The sequence below is a fragment of the Taudactylus pleione genome, unplaced genomic scaffold (genome assembly GCF_031769625.1).
Source record: "Taudactylus pleione unplaced genomic scaffold, aTauple2 ptg000041l, whole genome shotgun sequence".
Classification (NCBI taxonomy): domain Eukaryota; kingdom Metazoa; phylum Chordata; class Amphibia; order Anura; family Myobatrachidae; genus Taudactylus; species Taudactylus pleione.
In genome coordinates, this window is record NW_028284443.1 from 53,170,078 (window position 1) to 53,188,334 (window position 18,257).

At 47.6% G+C, this 18,257-nt stretch overlaps 1 protein-coding gene across 3 annotated transcripts in view; it reads right to left on the reverse strand.

Moving 5' to 3' along the window:
* The window catches only part of LOC148538172 (cohesin subunit SA-2-like), a 125,952-nt gene that overhangs the window by 65,534 nt on the left and 42,161 nt on the right, over positions 1-18,257 (reverse strand). For all 3 annotated transcript variants that reach the window (XM_088458733.1, XM_088458726.1, XM_088458741.1), the window contains exons 12-13: positions 1,171-1,269; positions 656-735 (exon numbers count right to left, since the gene is read on the reverse strand). In XM_088458733.1, coding sequence (XP_088314859.1) covers positions 656-735; positions 1,171-1,269 — 179 coding nt within the window. The remainder of the gene's footprint in view (positions 1-655; positions 736-1,170; positions 1,270-18,257) is intronic.

Below are 18,257 nucleotides of genomic sequence, written 5' to 3' on the forward strand. Positions count from 1 at the left end.
GATTGGTTGGTGATATATATCTCACATCAAGCTTTGATACATATGCCCCAATATGTACAAGGAGAGAGTACTACATCTATACACTCCGGAGTTATTCAATTCACCGTGATGTTTAACTTTGTCGGGAAGCAATTAAGTCGGAGAATACAGGTTCTTACTGGGTGTTCAGTTGTGAGAACCGGCATTCTCCGACTAAAGTGCAGGCCGCGAGGCTGTTAGCGCCGCGCTAAGCCAGAAAACAGCCTCGCGGCACTTTAAAAGATTTCTTTCTTGCACCCTCAGGAGAAATCCTACTAGTCAGACTAAACGGCGCTCTGAATTGAATAGCTCCGGGAGCTCCCTCCCGGGGCTATACAGCATCGTGTTGAATTGAAACGCCCCCATTAAGGTTTCAACAAAACAGTCTGTCATTTATTATATACACTAGCACATAAACAAGTCCTAGACACATTTTGTGTATTTTCTTTTCATTGAAGCCAAAAATAATGTTCCTAATACACGCTGTAGTAACCACCAGACTAGACTCACATTATGGGGTGACACTAATATGCTGTTATTTATTTATGTAATGATTTCGTTATAAGTGCAAACATCATGTTAATCAGGTAAAAAATAATAATAAAAGCATAATAAATATATGAAATAAAATAATTACTTTGACATGTGAACAAGGAGCCGCATAGCTTGTACAGACACCTCATGATCTTTGTCCAGGGTCATTGACACAATGCGATCCTAGGAGACAAGAAAGAATAAAACTTTGCAAACCTAGCAATAAACTGAATGTGTTATACAATTAAAAAAATAATATAATTGTATAGTTTCCTGGGTTAAAGATGAGCCCAGCCTGCTGGTCACCAAACTACAATCACAGACAGTTGATGGCATAAAAAAATGGCCTGTTGGATGAGTAACCTGCCAGTGCAATATTGTTTCATTGCCTTCAAACATAAATGGCCAGAAAAGTAAGACAAAGAGTAATGTTAAAATAGAAAATAACTTTGGGTGTACAAAAGAGGATGAGTGGTTGAGGAAAATTCTGCGTAAGTGAGAGAAAGATGAAGATGACACAGGCAGAAGAGGGTGCAACTAAGAAAGCCGGATACTGTATGTGGGGTTATGAAAATAGATGTGTAGAACTGTGTGCTTCCACTTTAGTTATTGATTTACCTTAAACCTTGTAGTAAAAAGATCCATTTTGGAAACAAGATGACTTTTCTCATAAAGTCCTTGTAGCGCAATTAGACTTTTTAGGCGTACTTCCGGGACCTAAAATTAACAATGAAGGGCAAAGAGAAAACAAATATCTACTGTGACATGTTTTGATGAAGTGCATGGAATTGTGAGACAATGGGGTCTATGTACTAAGCCTTGGAGAGTGATAAAGTGTATGGAGATAAAGTACCAACCAATCAGCTCCTAACATTTTCCAAACATAGCCTGTAAAGTGACAGTTAGGAGCCGATTGGTTGGTACTTTATCTCCATCCACTTTATCTCTCTCCAAGTACATAGATCCCAATGTAAGCAAATCTCACAACATACATTCTTATACACAAGTGATTCAAGCAATCAATAAACATTCCTGGGTTAATAAACTGTTCTGAAGCAGGGTAAGGCTTCACATAATGGTTCTTAGCAGTCTATTTTTCAAATGAATGTTAGGCATGTTAGCTATTTATACACTACAACAGTTGTTCATCTCAGGCGTATAACACTTCACGAGACTATGTATAGCAGCTCTGCTCCATGCATAATGGAAGAATCATCAGAAGCACGCAAAACGATTTACTGATTTCAAATAGCAAATGAGGTCATAAGAAAAAGCAAGACCCTTAGACAGTTTCTGACTAAAGCAAGTGCAAATATAGTGAGCTGTCCTGGGCTGAATGGATGTAAGTGTAAGCTAACTCCATATGGCAGCTGCATAATGCAGCATATGGTCCCACACTAACTGGTTAAAACATTAAGGTGAAAAAAAGGGGACCTGTGGCGCTGTATATAAAATAATTGCATCAAAATTATTATTAACATTATTGTCATATTGCTATGGTTACGCTGCCGCTATTTGCAGTAAACTGTGTGTGTTTACCAAAAAATGAAGACAGCGCTGCTACAACAGAAGTGTTATTAATAAAGGATATTATAAAAATTAAGATAAGTGGGTGTCAGAGCTAAAATGATAAAAACTACAAATAACTAAACAGTATGCATTACATCAATAAAGATAAAAACAATATGGGTTATTATTAAACTTTATATTAGGGCGCCACAAGTGGTCCACAGCTCAGTACAGAGGGCAAACCAATAAAACAGTACAGTACAATACAGTAGACAAGTAACAAATAGCACTACAACTTTCAACACTGATGCAAGGACTGCAATATTTGTCTGAAGAAATCAAAACAACGGAGTGGAGCCCAGGGGCAGAGAGAATCCAAAGAGGAGGTGTACAATGTAGCTGGTGTGTAAGAGAAGTAGGTGATGAGAACAGGAGGAAGGAGGGCCCTGCTCATGGAGCTTACAGTGTAAAGGGAAGGGGAAGACAAGTGGAAGACATAAGAAGTGAGCCAGTGTACGGTGAGCTAAGGGCAAGAAGCAGGAGTAAGAGAATTGGAGGATGCAAGTAAGTTAGGTAGACTACATGGCGACAGTCAAGTGGTGGACGAATATGCTTTTATGAACAAAAGGGGTTTTCTTTTCTTTTTTTTTTAATTCAATAATTTTTATTAAAAAAATTTGAAATACACCCAAACAAAAAATAATATACCATATAGTACAGATGTCAGCAGATATAAGATATGACTTAACACAGGATAAATATATAAATATATATATATATATATATATATATATATATATATATATATAAAAAAATAATACACAACCAGCTCTCATACAGATATTATTGCGCGTGTCCAAAGGCGCCCTCTGGGCCCTTGCAACATGGAAGCACATAAAAACAGGTTGTTTATAAAACGCATACCAAAAATAAAATAACCCACAACAAATAGCACAAAACAGGATAAAATAACTAAAATATAAAAACAAAAAACATCTTTCAGATCCGTCAACATATAAAATTGAAATAAATGAAATTGAAGTATAGTCCCGCCGTAAAAAAATAAAAAATAAAAAACACCCAAAGCAAACCTCCCCATAACCCCCCACCCTGTATAACCTAGCCCCAACCTAGGTATACTTGGAGCCCCTAACCCCCAACCCACCACCTTGTATAGTCTAACCCAATCTAACCAAGCTTGATACCCATAATAATCCCCTCCCCTAACTACACTAAGTTACCGGAAAAAATAAAGTCCCTACTAAGATAAGGATACTAAGACCACATTATTAACAGAGGCAATAAACTAATGACCATAAGCAGGGTCCAACTCTCCAGCCTAAATAGATATATATTTACTCCCATAAATTAATACATATCATAATACAGACCCAACACAGACTATAAATAGCAGACAAATCAGGATATACAGGTATAGGCCTAAACCACAAATTCAACAACATTGATTATATATCAATGACAATTATTAACTGGGCAGCATACATAAAAACATCAGTAATGAGACAAGACAATATTTTCTGAAATATTAAGCAGGCCAGGCCTCAGCCTCTTGTGAAAAAATATATAATAGAAAAGTCTCCACATAGACCACCTGGGAACACTTAGAAAAGTCCCTACAATACTGAAGCGAAAAGTCCCAAATTGTCATCATAGCTGATAGGAAAAAAAAAACAGATTTTAAGAAGAGCCATTGCAGAATCAAAGTACCCAGTCGCTGAATAATCATCAAACTTGAGCATATTCACAGACAATGAGAATAAGTCCAAAAATAGGATTTTAACAGGGGGAATGAGGCCTTCAGAATCAGAAAGTGGAGGAAGAGACAAAGGGCCTCATTCAGACCCACTCGCAAGCGGCTGTCCGCTCACAAGTGGGTCGATGGTGTGCACTGCGCATGCGCACGATGGAGGGAGCTCCGTCGTGCGCATGCGCCAGATGCGACGAGCGAAGGACTTTCCTTCGCTCGTTGTGTCTGATCAAAGGGGGCGTGCTGTCGATGTTGATTGACAGCACGCCCCCTTTGTTGGGCGTGCCTGCCAGACGGAGGCGTTCCCAAGGGAACGCCTACCGTCAGAAGCCGGCCCCACTGACATCACTAGTGATGTCAGTGGGAGTGATTTTGGCTCTGATAGAGCCAAAATCACTAAAGGGCTTGTGGTCGAAAAACCCGACCACAGGCTTCTGGTCGCACTGGCGATGGTCGCGATGGTCAAGACCATCGCGACCATCATCCTGCACGCTCGTATGTGCTGTGGGTGGTGACCCACAGCTATACGAGCGTCCAGGAGGACGCTCCATTTTTATGGAGGACGGCCCTCATTCAGAGCGAGCGCTCTGCTCAGAGCGTCCGGCTTTGAATGAGGGCCAAAATATTTTTGGAATAGCCATCAATAACAGCAGATGGAATCCAATATGCCACTTCCTGAGACTCAAAGGAGATTGGCCGGCCAGTAGCAGGTGTATCACCTCCCTCTAAAATTATAACACAGATTTCCATTTCAGGAAGCTGAGCCATATTTTGGGGTAAGCCAGAACATAAAATAGTCAACTCTTCTTGCAGTTTCATCACTTGAGTAGCCAGCCTCATTCCAGGGCTTTAAGTAGTCGGTCCATCTTGTAGAGATGGTAGTACAGAACTTCAGGAAATATAAACCCAGGATAGGCAGTGCAGTATATAGTTCTTTAGGAAGTTTATATGCCCGACCTCACAGAGAATAATATACAGCCCAATATAAATGATAAGCAGGGCAAAGAAGGTTTGAAATCACAGGATAATTGCAGATAGCAGCAGTATTATAAGTACCTCCACCTCAGGAAAGAATACAAAACAAGCAGGAGTATCTTCATACACACAAAGAGCTTCCATTGTGCAGAGCCAGAAATCTAAAATAGCGGCTAGATCGAATAGCGTGGGTCCCAGGTGAATCTGCAATTCCAGCAGTACAGTAGCAGCCCACAGCAGAGACCTTCACCATCCCATAGGAGCAGGACCGAGTCCAGAGGACACCGCAGAGTCAGCGCTGGAGCCAGAAGCAGCCAGAGCCGGAATCCAAGATGGTCGCCGCAGACATACCAGAGGAGAGCAAACAGCTCACAGAGCGCAGCAGCATCCAACCCCAGACCCTCCAAAATAGTCTCAGGACACGGAGGGATGAGTATTCCAACAGGTGCCAATGCTAGGGTGCGGGTGGGAGTCTCAGGCTATTGACTAACGGATATATGATCCGGAGAGATAAGGAGTTAGTCGTCTACACCATGAACGTGGGGTGGGGGGGGTTAGTGCCAGCTTGAAGCAATGCAGGCTAGGGTATAGTCTGGTGGAACGAGGGAGATTGATCCAATGGCAATGGTGGGGGGCAGCACGTGAGAAATCTTGGATTCTGGAGTGAGATGTGGTAACCAGAGGGGAGGAAAGGTCATTGGAAGACTGGAGAGGGCAGGAGGGGCAATGAGTAGAGATGAGGTTGGAGATGTATATCTGTCGGCAACTGAGCCTTAATCTGTACAATGGAACTTGGCGTTAAAAAAAATCCATGGGCACTGCATTTTAGCACTTCCAATACAGATTAAGACTCAGTAGCACACAGATATGCAAGTGTCGCATACCAAATTGCTCAATGCAAACTTGAAATGGTTTTGTTGCATTGCGACTATGATGCACATTCAAGCGAAAAAGACATTTTGGTAAGCAGAGTCGCATGGACTTGCCACACAGAGAAGGGCTATTTGACATGACTGCAGAAATAGTGTATGAGGACACATCTGTAAGATGGGTCAAATTTACTAGTTTTCTATATAATGTGTTATACATACATACATATTGAACAATCAATTTATTTTAACTTTGCTGACAAAACTCCCATTACCAGACCCAGCCAACAATAAATTAAGAGTTATGGTAGACTTAACCTTTGTTAACTCTATTTCTTCGAAGTTCATAGGATCCACAGGGATACCATGGGGTGTGTGGGGTTAGAGAGATCAGGTCACCAAGCAGTCAAAGTTTTAGCTCCCAGGATGTACCAGTCCTCCTCCACATACCCAGTTTTGTAAACAAGCCCAAGGCAGGAGCAGGAAAGAGGAGAAGGAAGAACAGTACACTCAAGAAACACTCTCCCAGAAGATGAAGGAATCAGTGATCAAGAGAAAGAGGCCAGGTTCATCAGGGTGGGCGCCCTGTGAATCCTATGGACTTCGAAGAAATAGTTAACAAAGATACTGTAAGTCGACCATAACTCTTAGTTTCTTCTTCAGGGTCCATAAGAGATCCACAGGGATACCATGGGGATGTCCCATAGCAGTTTCCCCTAAGGGTGGGGACGTTCCTGAGCAGAAAGGAGAATCCGACGCCCAAAGGAAGCATCCTGAGAGGCAAAGATATCAAAGGCATAGAACCTGAGAAAGGTGTGGATGGAAGACCACGTGGCTGCCTTGCACAATTGTTCAGCAGAAGCGCCACGTCGAAAAGCCCACGAGTGTCCCACAGATCGAGTAGAATGTGCTGTAACCCTGTTTGGAAGAGGAAGATTAGTTTGCGTGTAGGCCTGAGAGATTGTCATGCGGAGCCATCGAGCCAGAGTCTGTTTGTTAGCTGGCCAACCTTGCTTGTGAAAGCCATACAACACAAATTGAATCTGATTTCCTAAAGAACTTAGGGCCTGATTCAACAAGATTCTCTATTCTGCTAATACGCACGCTATGCAGTTGCTAATATCAGCAGTGAAATGCAAATGTTTTTCAATCACATCGCGATCACAGCCTAACATAAGGACGCCCACTTCCCCTTACACACATCCATATACTTGGGCAACATAGCAAATTAATCGGTAACATTGGACCCATACGAACAGTTAGGGCAGGTCAGACCTCACTCAGGAATTGGTTACTTCAGTGCACGCTATGAAACCTCAGGCTGCGTCTGATAGTGCACTGGCTAATTTATGCACGGCGTTGAGACGCACTGACACGCCTGCGTTTGCCCGACCACCCCTCTGTCACCTCCCACAAATAGCACTTCCTGTTAATCACTCTGCTCTGGGTCTGCATAGCCTCTGCAGACACAGTTCCCATCGCAAATGCTAGTTCGCGCACTGCGATGCATATGCAGTGCAAATTAATCGACAGATTGCGTGCGTATTAGCAACTGCGTTCCTTGCTGAATCAGGCCCTTAGTACAATACATGTACAACCGAAGATCACAAACCACATCCAAGGAGGCTTCACCTGCAAAAAGATCCGAGGACTGGAAGGCAGAACCACAATCTCTTCATTTAAATGGAACCGGGATACCAATTTAGGGAAGTACCCTGCAAGAGCACGGAGGACAGCTCTGTCCGGATGAAAGATCAAGAATGAGGAGCGACAGGAGAGCGCTGCCAAATAAGATACCCTGCAGGCAGAGGAGATAGCGTGGAGAAAGAGCGTCTTCACTGTCAGCCACATGAGGCCTACTGAGTCCAGAGGTTCAAACAGAGGAGTCTGTAGAGCCCGGAGAACCAAGGACATATCCCACGGAGCCACCGGAGGAACGAAAGGAGGTTGAAGGCGGAGAACGCCTTTAAAGAATGTTCTAACATCAGACAGGGGAGCAATCCTTTGCTGGAACCAGACTGAGAAACCTAAACTCTAAGGGAGGCCAAGTGGAGGCCGAGGTCTAACCCCGCCTTGAGAAAGGCAAGCACCTGGGAGACCCTAAAAACTGTAGGGTCATAGCCTCTGAGGGAGCACCACTGAAAGTAAGAGTGCCAAACTAATTAATAGATACGGGCTGAGGAAGGCTTATGTGCCCTGAGCATCGTCTGGACCACAGAGCGAGAGAAACCCTTGGCTCTTAAAAGGGATGACTCAAGAGCCACACTGTCAAAGACTGACGAGGTAGGTCCGGGTGCAGGCAAGGACCCTGTGCTAATCCTGCCACAGAGAAAGTGGAAAAGGAGTGTCTATGGAGAGACTCCGTAGGTCGGCGAACCAATGTCACCTGGGCCAGGCTGGGGCTATTAGCATAGACGTGCCGCCTCTTGCTTGAACTTTCTGAGAACCCTCAGGAGGAGGGAGATCGGAGGAAAGAGGTATTCGAGATTGAAGACCCACCTAACTGCCAGGCGGCTGAGGGGTCTCTGGTCCTGGATCCGTACCTGGGGACCTTGTGGTTGTGACGTGAGGCCATGAGGTCTGGCAGGCCCCATTTGTCCACCAGGAGTTGAAAGACATCCTGGTGGAGAGCCCACTCTCCGGCGTGTATGTCCTGATGGCTTAGGAAGTCTACTTCCCAATTGAGGAATCCGGGAATGAATACTGCCGAGATTGCTGGGAGAGGACATTCAGCCCAGACCAGGATGTTTGCCACTTCCCGCATGGCTGACCAACTTCATGTGCCTCCCTGATGGCTACCGCAGTTGCATTGTCAGACTGGATTTGGACCGGCCTGCCCCGGAGAAGGACTTGCGACTGAGTGAGTGCTCTGTACACTGCTCACAGGTCCAAAATGTTTATGGGCAGGCAACTATCCTGGTTGTCCACCATCCCTGAAAGGTATGATGACCAGTTACGGCGCCCCATCCGTGAAGGCTGGCATCTGTAGTGAGAAGTTCCCAATTTGGAATCCAGAAGGGGCAACCTTTGTCCAGATGGGATGCCTGTAGCCAACATGAGAGGGAAAGCCGAACCTCCGGAGAGAGGAGGATCACCTGGGACTGGATCAGATGATACTGCCCGTTCCACCGGGAGAGAATCAGTTGTTGAAGGGGCCTGGAGTGGAACTGGGTGTATTCCACCATATCGAATGTGGATTCCTTGGACCCCAGGACCTGCATTGCTGAGTGAATGGATTACCCTCTGATTGTGGAGCAAGTGTAGTGCCAAAATTTTGTCCGCTAGCAGAAAGATCCTCTGTATTCGAAAATCCAGGAGAGCCCCAGATGTACCATCCGCTGTGTCAGAGATAGGGAGGACTTTTTCCAATTGATGAGCCAGCTGTGTGTGTGCAGGCAGTCCACGGTCTACTGGAGATGGCTGTTGTAACACAACCGGTAAGTGTGCCAAGATTAAGAGGTCGCCCAGGTTTGGCAGGATTCTGCCTTTCTGGCGCCTGAGGTAGGTCGCCATAACTGCCATTATCTTGGTAAAGACCCAATGGGCTGTTGACAGACCAAAGGGCAGCACCCAAAACTGGTAATGTTGCTGCAAGACACCAAATCGTAGGAACCGCTGGTGGGTTGGAGTAATAGGCACATGCAGGTATGCATCCTGAATGTCCAGAGAAACCAGGAAATCCCCAGGCTCCAATGCCAGGACAATTGATCGTAGAATTTCCATGCGGAACTTGGGCACTCGGATAAATTCGTTGAGGGATTTGAGATTTGAATAGGCCGATGAGACCCATTCGGCTTTTGAATAGAAAAAATAGGATTTTTGGTCAACATACCGTTGAATCCTTTTCTCTTAAGCAGGCTGGGGAACACTGGACCATGGGATTGTCTGTTGGAGCTGGAGAAGCCACTTAATGAGAATGTAGCTTTAAATCCTTGCCCCTACCCCCTGCAATCCCATAAACCCAGTACTTCTTTAAAAGAGTCCGGAGAGGAGTAGCAGGAACCCAGTGAAACTGTTCAGAACAACCAAACAAACCAGTAGGGAAAAAAAAAAAAAAAAAAAAACACACCTCACACGCCTGAGCATGAGGGAGGGATCGCAGTGTTCCCCAGCCTGCTTAAGTGAAAAGGATTCAACGGTAAATTGACCAAAAATCCTATTTTCTCTTGCAGCAAGGCTGGGGAACACTGGACCATGGGACGTTCAAAAGCTGCCCCCAGGGGAGGGAACACTCAAGCTGCCTGCCGGAGAACTGTACACCCAAAGTGGGAGCCGCCAGAGGCAAAAAACCTGAAAAGTAAATATGAGCAAACGCACGGACCGGGGACCAGATAGTCACACAATGGCCGTGTGTTGCTGAAGTCCAGCATCGCGCTGCCCACTGGAGCACCGCCGCCCTAGCGGAAGGTGCTGATACCCGGTCTGGTGACGAAAGACCCGCACCAGAATAGGCTGAAGTGAGACTGAGCGGCCACAAGGCACAAGGCTGCTGAGTAGCCGGCCAACCATGTGCATGCGTGCCAGAAGGACCCATCGAGAACAGTGCGGCGCACCAAGAAGGCGGATCCCAGGAAACTGCAGAGCTCAGCACAACTAGTAAAGCCAGATCACCCCAGTCCCGGGAATCTGCCGAATGAAGAAGAACCGTAAGGACAATATCCTGGTGTAAGTAGAAGGCCGAAATCCTGTATGGAGAACCGCCCAGTCTTCATGGAAGATAAGAAAACAGGTGGCTTGCCAACCCTAACACGGAACTATGCCAAAAAGCAATAGCCCTAAGGAAGACCAGCGTCCAAGCAACAGACTGAAGATCCACGGAACGCAGTGACTCCAATGGAGCCAGTATGAGAGCCGATGAGACTTGAGTAAGCTTTCACGGCACCCCTCGAGGACGAAATGGTGGCTTAATATGCAGCACACCTCGTAAAAACAACTGAATCCTCGGAAGAAAAAACAACGCTGCTGGGAAGAAAATGACAGGGCCTGTAAAAGGCCTGTATAGACACAAAACCAAGTCGGGAGCTGGCCTCCAACCCCTCCAGAAGGAAGGACAATAAATGGGAGAGGCGAAAGCCTGTAACGGTTACACCGGAAGTTGCAGATATGCCAAACCCAGAGGCAAGTGCAAGATAGAAACGGACGCCCAGCCTGGTGTGGACCACGAGAGAGAAACACCTGCAGCTTTCTCACTCCAAGACACAGAAGTCCGGCCGTAAAAAGCAACAAAGGAAGGTGCCCTTGTAGAAAATAGCCTAGTCGCAGCCGGTCTGGTCAAAGTGAAAGATGTCACCCCGCACCTGTAGAGTTTGGGAAAACGTCCGCGTACCATGAGCTGCGTAGCCAGCGTGGAGCCACTAGGAGTACCTTCCCTCGGGAGGCTGCAGTGCCACTGGAGACCTGAGGAAACAGTGGGGACAGTGGAAACAAATACTCTGTCTGACAAATTCCACGGAACAGTCAAAGCAGCCACTTGCGGAAACCAGCGGATAGCGGGATCCCATACCAAACTGTAGAGCCTCGCAAATGTGCCGAGATGCCATGTGATCCACACACGGAAGGCCTCACCCCCAAATGGTAAGAAGACCACTGGAAGTAGAGACCCCCATCCTGGGAGAAATATGGCTCTGCTGAGGACGTCTACTGTCCAACAACCGGGATGGCCACCATTTTGGGACGGAACAAAGGTCTCCTCCCCGGAAAGACATCGATATCGCCGCCGTGCTCTTGTGTCTGCCGAAAGATGTACCGATGCCACCGCTGGGTCGTTGTCCGACCGACGGTGGATGGCCAGCGAGGCCGGACAGTGGGCCTTATTCAGACCCAAGCGGGTCAATGGTCCCCCCACTGCGCATGCGAACGCCGGAGCCGGCACCGGCGTGCGCGAGCCCCGGAATGAGAGAGAAATTCTCTCGCTCTGGGACTCATTACAAAAGGGGTGGCTGTCGATGTTGATCGGGGGGGGGGTGGCTACACAAATGTAGGCGCTCCCGAATGAACACCTGCCGTTTGTGGGCAGCGCTACTGACATCACTCGTGATGTCAGTAGGTGGACTTCCTGCTCTATTAGAACAGGAAGTCCACTAGGGCTTGCGGCCACGAGATCCTACCACAAGGGTCTCGTCGCAAGCCCGATGGTCGCAATGGTCTTGACCATCGCGACCAACACCTGGCCGCTAGCATAAGCTGTGGGTGGTCACCCACAGCTATGCGAGCGGCCAGGAAGCAGTCTTTAAAAAAAAAAAAAAAAGGGACGCCCTGATTCAGAGCGTGCGCTCTCAAAGAGCGTCCGGCTCTGAATCAGGCCCAGTGCCCCCAATAGAGGCAGAACGATGGCTTGGAGCTCGAACCCATCGAACAGCCGAGCCATAGTGGACGGTTACCCAATGGCCCCGGAGCGTTCACGGCACCTCAGCATAGGAGACTCGTGGCTGTGATCACAATGAGCCAGATGTGGGCCTGACGAATGATTGGACTTTGAGGAGAAGAACGGAAATCCTCCACCAACAGAGAGTAATGGATGCTGTCGGACAGAATGGAAACAGAGACGAGAGGGATGCGGAGCAACCCCGTCACATTTGGAGAATTATCCACTGGGACTCTTGTGAGTAGAACTCGGACCACTGAATGGTCCTTAAGTGGAGACCAACAAGCCCACAAACGAATGATCCACAAGGTCGACGGACGAGCTACCGTCCGAGTCTGTGACCAAGGTCAATAGGGCCATCCGCTGGATGCCGCGAGAAAAACCCTGCCGGTGTCGGAGACCACCTCCAAAACTGAAGGCACAGACAAGGAAACAAGGGAGACCTTGGCAAAATCGGGATACAGCACTGATTCAAAAGTACTTGAAACAAGCGAACTAGGAAGGTCCGTAACTGTAAAGCCAAGGCAACCAAACCCAAACAGAACCTCCAAAGGGGGTCGTATTAAGATACGGTCTGTGCACACTATGCACAGCAGCACCGACTGTATGATGTTGCAAAAACACAGAGCCTAGGCTCCACCGAATGGTAAGGCCCGGAATAGACAGGGGACCGAGTTAATTACCCGCTGAAGAAGTAGAATGACCTGCCCAAGCGGAACCAGAAGACACGCTTTCCGGACATCTTCAGTTGTTGGCCTTCCCGATCGTGGGGAATCCACACGCACTGAACTACCCCACTATCTGGTGCTCAAGGCACAAAGAGACAAGAGCTGCCAAAAGGAGCCATTTGGCATATGAACTAGGCAATAAAGAGAGAACCCCGGTTTCCATACCTGCGGCGGAACTGGAACAAATCCTGCCAGTGGAAAGCTAGCACGGCCCAAGCAAAAAACTGTCACAGCTGGGATTTGAACCTGTCACCGCATGATTTGCAGCCAGAAAGCTTACCAATGAAGTCATCGACTGCTAACGCTTGCGCCACATTCTAGGGAAGATAGATGTGTAAAAACAAGAAAACCACACCCCGCAGACGAACCTCCGAGGTCCCAGATGGAACCATAACAAAAGATGCCAAGCATTCCGCCGCCGGAAGATGGCACTCATCAGTCACCGCACCAGAGCAACCTCCCTACCACCTGGAATCAAGTGTGGTAGAGAGAGAAAGACACACTGAAAGGCCCTTGGCTACCTTGGAGCTGTTGCCCCAGAAGGGAGAGGGCTACGAAAACCCACCCCCTGAAATCTTACCGGGGAAGAATCGGATTGCATCAGTCTGATCTTGGAAGGAGGCACCACCTTGAATGAGGAGCAAAAGCATGGGAATGTGGCCCCCTTCGTTAGGACGGCCACCGGCAGAAAAGTGCTTTCCCGACCGGTGGGGATTATCCAGGTTTGGGCAAAAGTTAACATCTTTACGAAACAGAAGACCGTGCAAGGAACCCTCTGGTAATGAATGAGAGGCGCGAAGCCTTCGAGGCAAATAATACAGATATATGTGTGTATAGGCTTGAGGCAAACCGGCCTTAGCTGCCGGAAGCTACCTGTGCGACGTCTTGCCTGGCCTCCCCCACCGAGTCTGCCGCAGATGTCCCGTCACTGCAGCAGGGAATCCCAGGGCAAATCCCTGTGAAGCCCCTCGATGAATATGTCATAGCTTGTGCCACCCATGCCGAAGCTCGCCAAGGCCGGATAACAACCCTATGCAAACAGACCGAAGACAACCACAGCAACTACCATGGGAGGTGCTCCACTTGGATACTGAAGCCACTGGAAGCTACGGTGCGAAGAACAGTGCCCTCTGAATCAGGTATCTCCCAAGCCTCCCAGAGGAGACCAGAGAGATTGCCAAGGGAAAGAGGTGACTTCCTGTCTCCAACGCTTGGACAGATCCACAGCCACCACCTGGGAATACATATCCAAACCTCCTGGAGAGTGGTGCATAACTGCAATGAGTCGCAGTTAACACCCCTTTGGGACAGTGCAAAACCTCGTAAGTTCAAAACGGCTAATGGGCCCCAGAAAGGAAGATGCCTCCAAGACCACCCCCTAGCTGCGCGCACAGCAGAGGATTCCTGAAAAAAAAAAAAAAAAAGACATGCCAGTAAATCATGACACCACCCGCTGCAAAGCACGGAGCCAGTGCGGGACAAACCAACACTTTACCCAATAATGGGAAATAAGCCTGTGCCAGAGATGGGGGAATACCCGAGTGTCAACGTGGTCACCCCTTGAAGTGCCACCAAGCACTGACCTGCCAAGAAGGTCCCACCCTGGTGATTGCAGCACCCGAGATGCCTGTGCAACATCGGGTCCTATACACACAAGGCCCCCGAGCACCACTGCCCGTTACCCTGTGCATGGAAGCCACACTGCGAAGAATGCAGCAAAATCCCTGCATACAAACTCCATACAGTTAGGGCAGTAGCGGGAACTGAACCCACGACCACACTGTGGTGAGGCAATAGTGTTAACCATTCCACCGTCTGTGTCAGCAGAGTCACCCCACAGTCCAGGTGGTCTCTCAGAGAGACCGGAATGCTCTCTGGGGGGGGACTGGCTTTATCTACAGTGCCTGGAGAGGTATGATCCGCCTTGACTGATTTACTTATAATTGAGTCATTACTTTTATTGCCTATTACTCTATTATATTGTTATTTTACTATGTATCTGTTTTATTTTATTTGCTGTGCTATATATGGTTGTAAATTGCAAAATATGCTGTAAGGTGGAACTCCATATTCGTATAATGCGGGAACCTGTGCTTAGACTAACTTAGGGCCATTACGTTTATTGCCCTGGTCACTCAAGTGGTTCTTCAAATCCTTCTCTTGGGTTGGGGGGGTTTAATTAGTGTTAGTTAGCTTAAGGGGATAGGGAGGGTATTTTCTTTTTTAAGGGATCCAAGTATGCCTGGGTTGGGTTTAGGCCATACAGGGTGAGGGGTTATGAGGAGGTTTGATTTATATTTATTTACTTTGGGGTATATGTAGGTTATTGATATTTGGATAGATGTGGATGCTTTTTATTATGATATTCCCTGTTGGTTTGTTATGGGATCCTTATATTAAGATTGGTAGTGATGGGGTATCTGTATTATTTAAGGGGGAGGAACAAGAACTATGGGCCTGATTCAGAGCCGGACGCAAGTGGCTGCTCGTTCGCTCCGAGCGATGTTTGCCCAACTGCGCATGCGTACGGATTGTAATACGCATGCGCGAACCAGTCAGTGCGGCCGAAATTCATGTGCTCGCAAAATAGCGAATGCCTGATAATTTGAGTGACAGAATGAGGCGTATGTGGGTGGTAACAGGGGAAGGTGCTTGAAAACGGGGAGTGGAGATCCGATCGCAGGCGTGCTTAAAAGGTCAAAACGGGCGTTTTATGGGTGTGCATAATTAAAACAGCAGTGTCATTGACCACGTCACTGGGTTTTTTTTAAGCCAGAACTGCTCGCAAAATTGTGGTAGCAAAAACCAACCACAAGAATAGCGAGCAGCTCATACCCTGTTCGATGTACTCGATTAATCTAATAAATAGCGGACATGACGTAGGATGCGAGCTGCCAGGGGGCGTAGTTAGCCAAAAAACGACCGCAAGTTTTGTTCGCTCGTTCAGACCTAGAGGCGTGAACAAACCGCAAACAGCGAACGGGTCATTTGAATAGCCACCTCTATTTTCGGGACGAGCGAGCGCAAATAGCGACCGGCTCTGAATCAGGCCCTATATACTGTACTTCTCTTATCTCCGGACTCACTGGCTTGAATGGTGCCTTCAAGTCATTTTTGTTTAAAATTTTAGGTTAAAGAGTACTCAACATATCCTGATATTTATGTATCATATTCTATTCTTGTGTACATTGCTAGATGTTTCTCCCCAACGTATGTCGTATGTTATATGTGTTTTCACATCTGCCTTCATTCAAACATTCAGCATTTTGTATTTGTTGTTGGGTGTTAGTTCAAAAATTCAATAAAAGGAGAGGAGCTAGGATTTAAAACTACAGTGTCAGTAAGTGACTGCTCCAGACCCAACCGATAATCCCATGGTCCAGTGTTCCCCAAGGTCCAGTGTTCCCCAGTCTTGCTGCAAGAGAAAGAGAGTGGAATAAAAACCTTTTCCTCACTGAGCCGACGGAACCGGTATTATCACAGCTGAACGTAGCAGGGAGTGAATGGCTTTCAGGAGGGCCAGGGCCTTGTTGGGGTCTGATGGGGGACCTGTTAAAAAAAAAAAAAAACAGCTGGGGAGGACACCTCAGGAAGGGGTGGGCGTACATCTGAGAGACCACTTCTCGGACCCAGGCGTCTGTTGTTGTTTGACACTAAGAGCCGGAAAATTCCCCCTGGCGAAGGCCTGCCCCATCAGGCGGAGGGTTTGTCATCAGCTGGACGTCCAGCCGACCAAGACCTGCTTGGATCGCGGCTTGATGATCTTGTGAGAACAAGACTGCCTGACTCGGAAAGGACTGTACTCTTGTCTTACCATGGGGGCAAAAGGACCAAGAAGAGGACAGGCTTAGGGGCAGCTGCTGATGGCAGAAAGGCAGATTTTGAGGCTGCCATGGTAGCCACGATATTGTCCAACTCTGCGCTGAACAGCCTGTCTGCAGAGACGGGTAAGGATTCGAGTACCTTCTTGGATCCCGTGTCTGCCTTCCAGGACCGTAGCCAAAGGACCCGGCGGGCGACTGCCGAAGTCGCAGATGCCTTAAAGGCAAGGAGTCCAGTATCCAACGCAGCTTCTCCCAAATAAGAGACCGCTTCCTGAATATGGGAGATGTAGGCCAGTTGTTCCCTGGTAGCGTCTGATGGCAGGCTCTCTTCCAGTGCCTCTGTCCATCCTTCGCCACCCAGGCTGCGGCCATAGACGGCCTAGTGATAGCGTCAGAAAGTGAGTAGACTGACTTGAGACAAGTTTTCTATCCGTGGCATTCTTAAGGGAGGATGTAGACATAAAGGCAGCGTAGAGCTTCTGACTAAGCGTACCACAGTAGGAGGGACTTCCAACTTAGTACACTCACTAGTAGGGAGAGGGTAAACAGATGCCAATCTTTTTGGGACCTGGAACCGTTTGCCAGGAGTACTCCAAGCTTCCCCCATGAGCTCAGTGAGCTGGTCGAGGTTTTAGGCTTAGGAGCCGGTTCATCATCCTCTAGTGAGGGCGGTTAAATCGATCCTGAATATAAAGAAGGGACATCCACTGTTGAGTGACAGTTCTCCTCGCCCGAGTGCGACCCACAGAGAGAACATCTACCTCCTCAGATGATTCATCAGAATTAGAAAGCTGGGTGGACTAGGAGGATGAAACTGTCCGCCTATGTGCTTTGGTGGCTAACAGTCTGTCCACCTGTAACATTTGCTGATAGGCGGCAGACGTTTGAGCCATATTCTGAACTGAGTGGGCATAAACAGCCCCCAAGGAGGATGCATAGGGGGTACCAAAATAGTAGGCTGTAATAGCTGTGGGTACTCCATGGTGGGAGGCAGCGTGGGGGCTGATAAGGAGTCCACTAGCTGCGTCATAACCTGGGATAAGGAAGACACCCAAGGTGGCTCCTGGACAGGGGCTGGTACGGTGGACTGGAGAGGTGGTACATAACAAATAGCGACCCAGACCGTCCTGCACGGAATCCTGAGGGGACAAGCTCGCTGAACAGGGTCTGCAAGTAACCAGCACAGGGGCCGCATGCTCTTGTTTACCCTTAGAAGACATAGTAATAACCAGCCAGCTGCACACAATCAGTGTATGGCTAGTACACCCTTCACAAAAAAAGGTAAATGTGAAGTAATAATGAACCCCTACACACCTGGTAGTTGAGGGTTTAACAAGAGCAGCAGGGATAGATATAACGAACAGACAGAAAGTTTTAAGACCGTATATCACAACAGTAGAGCTAGCACAAGTCACATACAATGCATATAAATATACTTCTAATGGGCACCGAATCAACTACTCAAGCCTCAAAGGGCTGGTAGGATTTGTGCGCTGTATATCCTGGCTCCAGGGAGAGGTATAAAGGGAGACTGGACCTGAATCTCCTGAGACCTGTAGCTTCAGAAAAGTCCTGATTAATGGCTGCTGAGCGTCTCATATAGGGAGGAGGGTGAGGAGGAGGAGCAGCTCAGAGGCGGGAAACCTCTTGTGAGGGATCGCACTCAGG